The 14,661-nt window shown below is 39.9% G+C and overlaps 1 protein-coding gene across 1 annotated transcript; it reads right to left on the minus strand.

Annotated features, from left to right (window-relative positions):
- Window positions 1–575: 575 nt before the first annotated feature.
- On the minus strand, window positions 576–2,722 carry LOC147602610 (large ribosomal subunit protein uL1-like). Its single transcript, XM_086797822.1, has 4 exons — window positions 2,567–2,722; window positions 1,496–1,715; window positions 955–1,326; window positions 576–821 (listed from the first exon to the last, which is right to left on the minus strand). Exons 1-4 carry the CDS (start codon window positions 2,569–2,571, stop codon window positions 768–770), a joined length of 651 nt encoding a protein of 216 aa, XP_086653948.1. The 5' UTR covers window positions 2,572–2,722; the 3' UTR covers window positions 576–767.
- Window positions 2,723–14,661: the final 11,939 nt, after the last annotated feature.

Genomic DNA, 14,661 nt, shown 5'->3' on the forward strand with positions numbered 1-14,661 from the left:
ACATGGAGTGGAGAGTACCAAACTAACATTTAACACTCTCTCCACCCCTCTTCATACCATTCCACTTGGCAGATGAGTTTGCAGTCTAGTTAGGCCCACATCTCCTGCTGAAAGATTTTGCCAATTTCATTTGCATAAAAGATTTTCAAATTTATATCGGCCCATTAGTAACACATCCACCCATTTCATTTGCCAGTAAGATAACCAGCAGCTGCTAGTGCAAATAGTAATGACCTTGACTGCGGCCCAACACCACCACCATATTCTTTTTTTTTGGGTAACACTGGTTATATATATATATGTGTACAATTCCACCTTGACTGCAGCCCAACACCACCACCACCATATTCTTAACCATATAAATCCAGTACTACAACACTTTATCCATCTGTCCGCCCCAAAGGCCACCACTGCACCTGAACATAAACTCCGAAAGGCAGGATGAGACTGCAAGCTTTTACCAGGCAGTCAGCACAAAAGAGAGCCCAAGACAGCGTGGTAAAAAGCAGCTTATTCTCGGATATACTATACATACAAAATTTAGCAGTTTTGAATGCACTAAACATTATGGCATAAATCAGAAACTTTTAAAGTACTAAATTCAAAAAGCAACATAAAATCTTGAACTCCTCATCCAGGTCCCTCAGATGCACTGCAAGGTAGCATTCCGGTAGCTTCCCAATATTCATATGGCAAAAAAGTCCTCACATTCTCATTACAAGAGCATGAACTAAACAATCTAGAATCTCAATCCCCTCCAGATCAGCTTAGAAGATCCGCACTGGCTTTCCCATGGTACTCTTCAGATACAACACCCTCACCTGAGCAGCAAACAGAAGAAGACCCATGTTACCAGTTACAGCTTTAAACGACTATTCACACTGGTAATGCATAATCCAAGCATATAATCCAATTGGCATAATACTGTAAGTTTCGTGAAGCAATTTGACTCACATTTTGCCAATTCTTCTTCAGGAGAGAAACCAAAAAGTTCACACTAAGCTGAACATTCTGAAACAACTGCTTCTCTTCCATTTCCAAGTTGCCCACTGCAACCCCCATGCATAGAACCTTCTTCAGCTGGAACTTCACAGTAGCCTTGGTCTCATTGACCTTACCCTCCAGGGATTCCTGATGAGAAACCAAGGTTGGGAACTTGCCAGCTTTGTTAAGACCAGGCCCTAGGAGACGAGGAATCTGCTTAATAACAGCCTCAGAGGCCAAGAAAGCATGGTACTTCTTGGCCAGCTTCTTCACGAGCTTCTTGTTCTTGTTCATCTTCTTCAACGCATCCACATCCATGCAGTCGAGACCGATCTTTTCGGCCTGAACAGAATCAAAAGTACAAGAAGTGAAATTCCAATACATACAGAAATAAGTGACGGCAGTACCCTGATGAGTCTAAGACAAGCAGTACACTCGCACCACTATCCACAATGCACCTCTTACAGGAAGACATAAAGAAAGTACATAGCTATGATAGCTCACGGTTTACCTCTTCTACATGCTGGGCATCTCCGAGCATGCAAACTTTCATCTTGGGTCGAGGAATATGAGCAAGTTTAACTGACCCGCTGAACCTTTTGTCCTTTTGAGGATCATAATTCTTAAGCCCGATTTGAAGCTCTACTGTCTCCAAAAATTTCCTCTTTTTCTCCTTTGAATCCGTCACTATTTGGGTGATTGCCTCCCTCAACACGTCACTCTGAAGCTTACTGCACCAAACCAAAAAGGCATAGTTACAGCCTTTAACAAAACCACCAGTGTCCAAAATGGGGCTACCAGCTACACACGAGAAAATAACAAATTCGGTGTCGAATCCTTGAAAGCAACACCTGGCCCTCAAAAGATCTTTCACATCCGGCTCCAAAAATTAAAGCATCTAGCCCGAGAGAACAACCTCAATAAGGCGTTCATATTTGACCATACACAACAACCCATCACATTTGACCTCTCGCCGTTGCTAACAAGCTCAAAAGAGAATACTCTTGGGCAATTCTGACTGATAAGAGGAGGCATACATTTAGTCTGAGTTCATGCGTGAGACCTATAACGCATTCGAGCCGCTAGTCACAGGAGCCAACGAATCTCGTGTTTCAAACATGACGACAATTCAATGGGCGTTAAACAGAACAGATCCGTACCGGAAGGAAAATCCAGGCACAGAAATGCATGGCATGCTGGACATGATTAAGATCTCAGCAACATTTGAGAGGCATACTGACCATAACAAACGAAATTCACAAACCCTCGACTTGATAACAAACATGGCATCACTCTAATTTGGAGACCTAGATAGGTTAAGAGCTGAAGCTTAATTCCAAACAGAAACTTCCTGGAGACAAAATTTTAGAAAAACATCTCTTAATAAAGACCGGCATGGATGCATGCCTTTACGGCCACGCATCCCACACTGCAACAGCTAGACGAAACCCGAAATATCACTGATTACGGAACCCTAACGTGACAGATCAACAAAACAATGCTCTTAATGAAACAGTGTATGACTACGGCCATAGCCAACAAACAGATATAGAGAGAATGAGAGAGAAGAAGAGAGGGGCACCTCATGCTTGCTTGCTACCAGCTTCGGTGCTGATGAGGACGTACACGAAGATGGAGCAAAAGAAGATGAGCGGGTAGTAGGACTTGAGAAAACCCTAAATCTGCCCAACCTTTGATGCCAGCCGTCACACTGACCACATGTGGTAACATTTAATGTCAAGAGCCTTACCCTTAGTTTCTAACTGAGGTAAGGGCCTTCTCTTTACAATATGCACCCACAACCGATTTATTCATTTATCTGTCTTTGCATGGTGTGCAACAAAACCTTTTCATTTTCCGTCTAACCTTCCTTTTGTCACTGTGCATGCCGTGCGCCCCTATTTTGCAGGGCCAGTTGTCTCGAACATTGCATGGACCTACGCGGATGTGCCGTTGTGCCTGTGGTTGTTTTTAAGATTTTGTCATGCTGATGTTTTGTTCATTCATTTGTTTTGTTGGGCACGGTGCTTCCAACGCTTCATGGATGCTTCTCATCAACAATCGTCTTTCTCCTCGAGGTGCATACATCTTCTTCCTGGTTGGTATGGCTTGGAGTTCTTTTGCCATGCCATACCGCCGTGCATCAAGGTATGTTCTCGACATATCATATGGGATTTGCTCTTGTGGATCACTGCTGTCGACAGTGGCGCTTTCTAGAGGATATATGTACGGCAAGTTATGGTCTCCTTTGGTATTTAATGACATTGGGCGTTGTCTTCCTTATCTACTTTTACCTTTGCTCTGTGTTCATTGCCGCCTTGCTGCTGATTCTCATGGCTCCTAAAAGAAAACCTATGCATGATATCAGTAATATCATGCAAGTCGACCATCGACCTTCAGCTTTCCCCTGTGGATGAAGGTCGTCCCATCGACCTCCAACATTGCACGATGGTGGACAGTAGTTTCCTAGTCCCCATCCATGTCAATTGTGCCTAGACAACAAGGTCCTTCTATGGTTAATCGCATTCTCACTCCCCCCGAAGGCCCTTCCACAGCTCATAATTTGCTTGCTATCAAGCAGAGAGCTCGATCTTCTGGTCTGTATAACCGCACTTCTGGTTCATTTACTACATGCATCTCTTTTCTATATGTCTAGTGAATGAACAATTTTCAGACATCTTGCTGATGAGGTTTCGTTGATGATAATAAGCATAAGCACCCACAAGAAGAATAATATGCAACACAAGCACGCAGTTATGAACTTGTCAGACTTTTTGTGACAACGTTTGATAAAGAATTAATAAAGAACTAGCTGGGCATACATATGGTCACCATCATGAGCCAGATGTCGCCAGATGTCCTTTAAGATCAACCGCCACCCTTTCAACAACTATATCTTCCAAAGATGTCAGATCCAACACTATTGTGTTGATCGGCATGTGTCGATCAGCACCACAAGATGTTCGTCACTATTGTTAAATCTCATCCATCCTTGATACTCTTTCCAAAGCTAAGATAATGCTCATCTAGCGTCACCTTCTCCTTAGAAACACCAAAAACATTAGTAGCATGCACATTCAGTGTTGGGCGGTTTGACCAACATGGCGGAATATAGCCGGATGACATAGTCCGGGCACTTCTAGAATGATGCCTTCTTGCAACACAAACGAGCCTAAACACTGTGATTCTTGATGATTTTGGAGCTTGGGAAAAGAGGGAGAAAATTGGATTAATGGGTTAATTTGGATGCTAACCAGGGTGCATAGATGATTAAGAGATGATGGGCGGCTTTGATACTAAGTTGAATTTCATGCCTATAGAGGATTAGGGTGTGTATGATATTACTAACTAGGGTGTATAGATGATCAAGAGATGATGGGTGGCTCTAATACTAAGTTGAATTTCATGCACAGAGAGGATTAGGGTGTGTAGAAATGGATTAGTATCAACATCTTGACATAATAGAAATGCAAGAAAGAGATTAAGACTAATGACAAAGCTAGAGCATAATGACAAGACAAGAGTTTAGCAAAAAGATCGTATGATAATCCAAGCCTTCATATAGGTTTGAGTACATCTCTGTTAGCCACTAATTGTGGCTCCTAATCTTGGTTAAGCCATCCTCTAATCTTGCCTAGATTTGAGCACTATCTCCCTTGAAGTGAACACCCGCTTGGGCTATTCACCACTGTTTTCTAGATACCTCCTTTTGGCCTCCATTTGGGCTGGACATTGCACGTATACCTTCACATTTGGGTTGGAAATTCCACTTATACCTTCACAGTTGGCCTTCCTTTGTGCCCTTGAATCATAGTCTATGACTTATGCAACTCATACATCAATTACTCTCCTTTGCTTAAGGGCTTCCTTTGAGCCCTTGAACCATCGTCTATGACTGATGCAACTCATACATCAATTGAGGGTCACATGACACTCCTCCTTGCTGTTAACATCTACCCATCGCATCACTTGCTATTTTTCATAAAAACCACCTCGAATCCTCAAAATTCTCTAGTCCTAATGTTCCTCACTCTTTTTTCTTCTTCAATTGTTTTTTAGAGCTAAGGGGGTGTTGTTGGCTTGAGTAACTTATATGACTTAATGAAGTTTGTCGATAACCTCTTCAAGCACAAAAGCCCTTCGAGAGCGAGCCCTCTAAGCTATGAACTTTGAAGCCTCCTTTCACATCTCTTTCCCACATCGGGCTCAACTGCCAGCTTGGATTATGTCTCTTCTACATGGCGCTTCACTCTCTTGTCTTGATTTTGGAGCTCTTCTAGTTCTCTCTCCCTTTGTGTGGTCATGGTCGTGAGTTGTTGCTCATGTTTGTCTTTATCTGTGGCCATAACTTTGATCATACTATCACTTGTGTTTTGACGTCTTCTGTCTTTCCTCTACAAAGGCCCTCCTAAAATACTCAGCCTATTTTTTGATGATTGATGTATCACATTGTTGTCTTCTTCTATTTTCATGGGCATGTTTGTAGCATTATATGGCAGTGACGTGTGTGAACACACTTAGGACCGCCGGGGCACTTTTTCCCTCACTAGGAGGTTTTTTTCCCCATGCGTATGTACGCCCTCTTCTCTACTCATTTTGGGGTGTATACTTATCTTTTGTATCTGGCACACATTTGTTCATTCTAATCTATTGAGTTTGTGTGCTCTCAAGCTTCTCTATCTTGTGTGTGTGCATTGTTGTAACCCTAACCCTAATTCCAACACACAAAGTGCTGAAAGCAACTTGACTAATGGAAAAAGGTACAACCTGTTGATACAAACTAGCATCAAAAGAGTCTCTTGCATCTTGAAGACTAAGTCAAGTACCTGTCTCCACCATAGGTGTAGCCATAGGTTTACAGTCTTCAAGATTAAACCTCTTCAATAGCTTCTGTATATATTTAGATTGCAACATAACAATGCCATCATTGTGCTGCATAAACTGAATCCCCAAATGGTAATGCAAGGGCCCCAAATCTGACATCTCAAAAAATGATGACTGCAAATTAGTCTTAAAGACTGAAATCTTATCTATATCGGGTCCCGTGAGTAGCATGTCATCAACGTATAGAATAATGACCAAAAATGTGTCCTTCCTCTTCACATAGAGGGTACTCTTTGTTGGACTGTTGCAAAAATCATTTGCAACCAAGTATGTATCTTCTCATACCATGCTCTAGAAGCATGCTTAAGGCCATAAAGAGTCTTTTTCAACCAGCATACTTTAGACTCTTCTCCTTTCACAGCAAAACCAGGAGGCTGCAATACATACACCTCCTCATGTAAATCACCATTCAAGAATGCAGTCTTAATGTCCAACTGATGTACATTCCACCCATGATGTGTTGCCAAAGCAATGAGACACCTAATGGTAGTTATACGAGATGTGGGTGCAAATGTCTCATCATAAAATCAATGCCCTTTTGTTGGGCATACCCCTTTGCAACAAGTATGGCCTTGTAGTAGCGATCAATGCTACCATCTGCTTTGCGTTTTAACTTGTAAACCCACTTAGTGTCAATGGCCTTCTTGCCACCATGAGGAAGATCTGTCAAATACCAGGTGTCATTCTTGAGTATAGAGTTATACTCATCCTGCATACCATGCATCCAATGATCATCATCCTGTCTCAAAGGAAACAGGTTCCTCCTCATTACATAAAGTAGAAATGAGAACATGATCCATATGAGAATAACTTGCATGATGAGAACCTACATGAGTTCTGCTAGGTAAAGGAGTTGCCAACTTGCTATCCTCAATGTTTGCATTAGCCATTTTGGCATACGCCTAGATTCTTCTATGGCTTCTCTCTCCTCATCCACTACATCCTCAATAATTGCCTCATTCAAAAGGCTGATTTGCAGGCTCATTTTGCACCTGCAAATTTTGAATTTCAGCACTTGGTTGAGCATTCAATTGCTCTACATATGGCTGCCCTCCACATTGAACAAAGGTAGCAGCGAATCAAACATGTCCTGTGAGTATACATTCTGTTATATTTGGCATGAAAACATGGGATGAACTGAGTTTTCGACAAAAACAACATCTCTACTTACCAAAATCCGCTTTGAGGCTGGATGGTAGAGTCTACATCCCTTGCTTTCTGAACTGTATCCCACAAATATGCCTTATTATCAAGTTTACTGCGTTGTTGCTCAGGGCACAAGAGCATAAGCAAGACAACCAAAAACACGCAAATGAGCCACAAAAGGCTTCCTGCCATGCCAAGCTTCATAAGGAGTTTTAGATTGCAAGGCCTTGGTAGGGCATTTGTTCAACACATAGTTTGCACACATAGTTGTCTCTAACCAAAAACCATGAGGTAAATCTTGGGCTTTCACCATACATCGTGCCATCTCCATGAGAGACATGTTCTTCCTCTCAGCCACACCATTTTGCTGAGGTGTGTATGGCATTGTACATTGATGCCCTATGCTTTTTCAACCATATATGCATGAAATTCCTTGGACATATACTCCCCCCCTCGATCCGAATGACGGGTGCCAACTTTACATTCACATGCATTTTCAGCCATGGATACAAAGTTCCTAAAGCACATAAAAACCTATGACTTCTGTTTTAATGAATACACCCAGCTATATCTAGAGTAATCATCAATAAAAGTAACAAAGTAGAGATATCCCCCAATAGATGGTGTCCTCATAGGACCACATGCATCACTATGTGTATAAGCTATAATCTCTTAACAGCTCTCACATATCCATCCTTTGGAAATGATGCCCGATACATTTTACCAAGAATACACTCCTCACATACATGTCTAGCAAGGGTCTCAAGAGTTGGCAACTCAGACACCATGTCATGCCTTTGAAGGCGTAACAAACTACCATAATTCATATGGCCAAATCGTGCATGCCATAATTATGCATCGCTAATAACACGAGTCGTAGATACTGAGCAAGCATCATGCTGCAACTTCTTAAATACATCCATATTGTATAGGCCATGAAACAAGGTACCTGAGATAATGATAGAATAACCATCATTTCTATCCTGAACTGTACATCTATCATCCACAAATTTCACCATCAAGCCTAACAAGGCAAAGGTTGAAATTGACAGTAATTTCTTCTTAATGCTTGGCACATATAAAACTTTAGAAAGCCATTTGCAGCAGTGAGCACAACTCTACTAACTCCTTTGATAGGATATGAGGAACCATTTGCACATGTGATGGTTTTTGCACTTTGGACAGATTCCAGAGATGAGAACAAATTTTTTTGTGAAGTAATGTGCTTACTAGCACCACTCTCAAAGTACTAGACATCTGATTTTGCCACTGACATGCATACATCATGAACAGAAGCATCATAACTGCAATATACAGTCTATGCCCAGTGAGCAAAATGTGCAGATTCCTTCTTCTCTGCACTAGCACCACTCTCAAAGTACCAGACATCTGATTTTGCCACCACTGACATGCATACATCATGAACAAAAGGGTCATAACTGCAATGTATAGTCCATGCCCTGTCATCTTGAATGAGCAAAACTTACATATTCCTTCTTCTCTGCACTTGGTGCAGATGCATCATCCCACAACCATGCCCAATTCTTTCTTTTTCTCCTTCTTTAGCCTTTTTTTGCACTCATTTATGTAGTGCCTTGGTATCTTGCAATAGTGACACTTGCCCTTTTTTTAAGGCTTATCACCTTCTTTCTTTGCATCCTTACCTGAGGATTCTGATTTTGGCTTATAGCCACCATGCAAAGAAGCTTTACCTTTGTCTTTCTGATTGACAACAAAAGCTTGGTCACCAACTTGCATAACATATCTGTTTTGCCTAGACTGCTCTTCTTGCAACAAAGAGTACTGTTGAAACTAGCTCATCAAATGTAAGGGCATTTGGATTTCTCTTCATTGTGAGTCTAAGGGTAGAGGTAAAACTCTGATAAGAATCCGACAATGCATTGAGAACTATGGGCACCAATGTACCATCAAGATATATCTCATCCACACTAGTGAGCTGCTCCTTAAAATCTTTGATCTTGGTCAAGAAGTTGTCCATTGAGTCTCCCTCATTCATGTGCTCAGACTCCAACTGTTTGCGCAGATATGCAACACGTGCTTCATTGTGCACTTGGTATAATGCAGTAAGTGCATCCCATGCTTGTTTTGAAGTCTTACATGATCGAATATGAGGAATAATGCTTCGCTTCACAGAAAGTGCAAGCAATGCATGTGCGTGTGCATCTCTTCCATTCCATCTCGTTTGAGCAGCAGTGGGAGGTACTGGTGGTGCATGTGGATGAGCCACATCTGTATCAGATTCTACTTCAGATGTACATGCAACACTAATAGTTGTGAAACAGGACGAGTTTCACTACCACTGACCACATTCCAAAGGCATTTAGCAACCACTACATCCCTCATCATATAGGACCACAATGGGTAGTTAGTCCCATCAAGTTTGCCCTTAGCAAACAACATCTTGAATAAATCACTACTGCCAACCATGACTGTCTACCAAATGCAAATTCTTTCAACACACTGCAAGTACTCAGTATTCACTAACAGTATTCACTGAATGCAACCCCGGATGGCTGCCAACTGACTAAATCACCTGCAAAGTGTATGAAAAATAACACAGAGTAGAGAATAGAGTGTTGCTGGTGAAAGTATGATGGTCGATGTTGTTGAAGACATTGTAGATGCTGCTTGTATACCAAATCTTTGCCGTTGCACAGCCCAAATACCCAAAACCAATCCGAAATGATGCCTCTCCAGAACGTTTGCAGAAACCTTGCGGTGCCCAAAATGTGGCCAAATCGCACCGCGGATCCTGAAAATTTAGTATACTTTGTATACAGCACACTACATTATATACCTTCTTCTCCTAAGAGGGTATCTCAATAGGAGACAAAAAAACAAGGTCATGAGGAGGGAGGCAGACTACTAGATCAAGTGTCAAGGAAGCTAGCTCTGATACTAATTGTTGGAATTAGGGTTAGGGTTGCAACAATGCACACACAAGATAGAGAAGCTTGAGAGCACACGAACTCACTATATTAGAATGAACAAATGTGTGCCAGATACAAAAAATAAGTACACACCCCAAAATGAGCAGATAAGAGAGTGTACATTTGCACAGGGGAAAAAACCTCCTAGTGAGGGAAAAAATGCCCCAGCGGTCCTAAGTGTGCTCACACACGTCACTACCATATAATGCTACATTGTGTTCTGCTTAGAGCACAATCTCACCTTGACCTTTTTTCAAATCTTCCATTAGTCAAGTTGTCTCTACGTTTAGCACTTTGTGTTCTGCTTAAAGCGTAACCTCACCTTGAGATCCAAAAGGTTGGTGGCCTCTATTGTTCTCTTTTCCTCTGAAGGAGGTTTTGGCTTGTTCTATTTGGGTGGTTGTGGCATTGGCAGTAGATGCCAATGCCAATGGCATTGGTTGTGGCATTGGCAGTAGATGCGGCTTTTGGGTTTTTATCTACACCAGCCCTGCTCCTCCCGTTTGGATTGTTGGTGTTGTCCTCCCCTTCTATTGACTTTCTAAAGTTTCTTTGGGTGCTTTTGGAGCTCCTCCATGTAAGTTTATGCAGTGTGCTTTTGGAGCTCCTCCATGTAAGTTTATGCAGTGTGCTCCTTCTAGTCCTTCATCTTATATGCGCTCACTATATATTTTTATGTATATGATCCTTCTATCACACAGCCACCTTGGCTATGGCTATCTACAGCTTAATATGATCATTCTGCCATTCCAGCTCCCTACACGGTTTGGAGGTGTGTGGCCAAAATGTTGTTTATTTTTGCCTCTGCATGCTAAGCATTCTCTCTACCTACCTCCACTGCTCTGCGAGTTCTTTTTGCCACTCCTTTGTCTCCTTAGGTTGCCACACTCAACTTTTGCGAGCTTGTGGGCCTCACTTTTTCTTTTTACGTCCACGAGTTGACTTCCAGTGTCTCCTCTTTTTATCTGTACAAGTTGACTTCCAATGTCTCCTCTTCCAACCTTTTTTATATTTGTGCCCATTTCTTCTACTTTCTAGGGAGGTCCTCCCTAGCCTTTGCTTACTCTGTTGGAGTTGAACTCTGGCGTAATCCCTAGTAAGGCCAATCCGGTCAAGACACAATGGTTGACATAGCCAAGTGCCTGATGCAACTTTTCCATGTCTACTTATGTGGACATCATTAGTATTGTTTGTAATAGGGGGTTAGGGAGGGGGAAGATGGTGGTTAATGAGGTGGTGGTGGTATCGGTGTAGGCTATGGAAATGGACATGTCGAGTGATATGGTAGTGGTTATGGGTTTTGGGGTGGTGATGAGGGCAGATGTGGTGATGTCAAGTAGGGTTCCTTCAAGGCTTGTAGAGATTATTGTTGCAATGGTAGATGCGGTGGTGGTGGTGTTATATAACACACCTTTTTTCTGCATCTTCTAGGGGGGGTAGGTTGTTTCAGCCCATAATCAAATGTTTTGACCTTTTGGTTGTTGTTGAGACTTTTGAGGCTGTAGAAGCTCTTGAAGCTACTATTGCTTTTATGATGTTGCTTTCTATGACACAGATGTAGTTGTTGCTACTTTTGTGTTTGTTGTTATTAATATTGATGTTCCTGCTCTACTGCTTCTATTGTTACTGTTGTGGGTGGTATCAACATCATTCTTCTTGTTGCGAGCAACCTGATTAAACAACATATTTAAATGTGGAGAAATATTTGTCTAGTTGAGGTGCCTACTGCTTGCTATATTTTTCATGACAAATATTTATGGCCATGCTAAGTGTTTCCCTTGTTTTGTTGCCTTGATCAGCCCATATGTCTTTTTTCTCATATATGTTATCTTGTGGGCGAGATAGAGCATATTCAGTATGAAATGGAACTACTTTTGCCTTTTCTAATTAGCCACTTTATGTACTAAAAACTCTTTACTTGGTTTATTGCCAAACTAAGTGACCATATTTGAATCATTTATCAGAGACACCTTCGATATGCCTTCTATCAGTAGTTTGAAATTTTTTGCCATCGGGTTGGGGATGAAGGCTTTCTTTTCCCCATTGGCCAGTGGGATGTAGTTCTCCTTCTTCGGGTATTAGAGCTACTCATGGGATCAAGTATTCTTTTGCACCTCATCTCAAGGGAGCATCCCTAAGAGAGCTCTATGAAGCCTTCTAGCTACACTTGCTTCAACCACTTTTCATCCACCCCACGGGAGCTCTACAAGCTCTACAAAGCCTTTAAGTTGCACCTTTTCCATCCACTCCTTGTGCATCTCCTCTACTACTACTACAGGAGTGATGGTAGTGAGGTTCTCAAGCTGGATCATCTTGTACTATCTATATAAGATCACAGAGAGAGTAGGGGTTGTACAAGAGTGCAAGTTATGCAAGGAGCTTGCAGAATGTTAAAACAATAACTTGTGATTGGGAGCCTAATGCATGAAGAATACGTATTTTGGACCTCTTGACCTACCTATTGATTGATAAGACGTTTCATAATGAGACCTTATGGAATAAATGTGAATGTCATGATGGCACAATGACCAAAGCAGATTGAATTTTTATAGATCTCAGTGCATGCTAGCATTACAAAAAAAGAATGTAAATGATGTGATAGTTTATCAACTACCTGGGGCAGTGTGTCTAATGCATGTGAGACACATGGCGATAGGACTATTAATGGTGCATGATATTTAACGATGCCTAGGGTATTGTCTAATGCATGTGAGACACGTGGTGACGGGACTATTAACGGTGAGCGGAGTTATGGCCCATGCAGCTCATTGATGATACTCACTGCATTGACATATGAATAGGGAAAATTTATTGCCAGTCTTTCTGGCACCTTGCCTAAATAGGGTCATAACCTAAATCCATTAACCAACTTTTCTTAGTCGCTCCTTGTCCATTGTTTTTAGTTCAAAAGTGACGGTTCCTAATTTTGTAGAAATGATGTAAGGGATAATCCATGTCATTTTGATCTTACTGAGGTCGGGTCCCACTGGTTGTTAAATAACATTAGTACGAAGTCAGCCACAAACAACTTCATGAATGTGATGAGATATTCATAGAATATCTCTCCTATAAAAGGTTGCCGGTGCATTCTTTAGGCCAAATGTCATGATGTTGGATGTGAACACCCCCCATCCTATGACAAATGCTTTTTTCTCTTTGCATTCAAGTGTCATTCTGACTTGACTATATCCACAAAAACCATCCAAAAATGATTATATTTCATGAGAATTTTTTTGATCCTTGTATTAAAACCTAAGCAGAAGTCATAAAATGTCACCTTATCACAATTTTACCATAAAATAATATAGTATCGAAGTGAAAGTTGAATTCTTACTAGATCTTTTATACGCCAAATGATGAAGCTTTTCATTGTATCATCAAGATAAACAATCTCTCCATTTTCTATTAGAACACCCACATGGTGCGACACCATGAACAAAATATCTTCCTCGCTCGGTTTATAGAACTATCCCTTCACCCACTTCCACTTTATTATGAATAAAACCCATAACCCAATCTCTCTCTAATCTTTGAGCCATCCGTGTAAGTGATGTCATTTAAAAAAATATATCATCTCATATCCTTAACAAAAAAACCTTCACTAAAAAGAAAACAATGTGATCAAAAAATATTGTTATAAATATCATTAATTAAACTCTTGATTTACTACTTTTTATAAAAGTATTTTTTTACTTTTCATAAAAAAAAATATTGTTATAAATAAAATTAATGAAACTCTTGATTTATTACTTCTCATAAAAGTATTTTTTATTTAAATAATAATTTATAATATACTTAATATTATATATATTCATGTTATATATAAATATATATATATATATATATATATATATATATCAAGGTTAAACATATTTATATTAATGATATAAATATATAATTATTTTATTAAACTATAAGTATTTTACTTAATACATATATTCTTGTTACATACATATATATCAAGGTTAAACATATGTATATTATTTATATCAATTATATATATATATATATATATATAACTATAGTTTAATATCTAAACTTAAATAATAATTATATAAATAAAACGAAAGGGAATGATGAGCAAGGGGACAACCGAAAGGGAGGGGTGTTTGAGAGGAAGGAAGGGGGGCGACAGGCAGGGCAATCGAAGGGGGGGCAACAGCTACCCCTCAAGAGGGACGACGAGCCATCCCTCTCCTTTGCTTATATGTGTGTGTGTGTGTTGTGTGTGTGTGTGTGTGTATGTATGTATGTATGTATGTATCATACATACATACATACATGCATACATACATGTATGTATATATATATATATATATATATATATATATATTATGTACACATACATATATATATATATACCTACATACATATATGTATGTATAAATACATATACATACATACATACATACATACATACATACATATATATATGTGTGTGTGTGTGTGTGTGTGTGTGTACATACATACATACATGTATGTATATATATATGTATGTATAAATACATATATATATATATATATATATATATATATATATATATATATATATATGTATGTATTTATATATATATATGTATATATGTATGTATGTATGTATGTATAAATACATATATATGTGTATACATACATACATATATATATATGTGTGTGTGTGTGTGTACATATATGTGTGTGTGTACATATATTCAGGTGT

This window comes from Cibotium barometz, unplaced genomic scaffold (assembly GCF_041138505.1).
Source record: "Cibotium barometz isolate CiBa-2024 unplaced genomic scaffold, ASM4113850v1 ctg370, whole genome shotgun sequence".
NCBI classification, from domain to species: domain Eukaryota; kingdom Viridiplantae; phylum Streptophyta; class Polypodiopsida; order Cyatheales; family Cibotiaceae; genus Cibotium; species Cibotium barometz.

Excerpts from the sequence above, each read along its gene's own strand:
- LOC147602610 (XM_086797822.1), bottom strand. Across the intron at positions 1,327-1,495 it reads ATGCCCAGCATGTAGAAGAG|GCCGAAAAGATCGGTCTCGA; the intron begins GTAAACCGTGAG and ends GATTCTGTTCAG. Across the intron at positions 822-954 it reads TGAAGAAGAATTGGCAAAAT|GTGAGGGTGTTGTATCTGAA; the intron begins GTGAGTCAAATT and ends TTTGCTGCTCAG.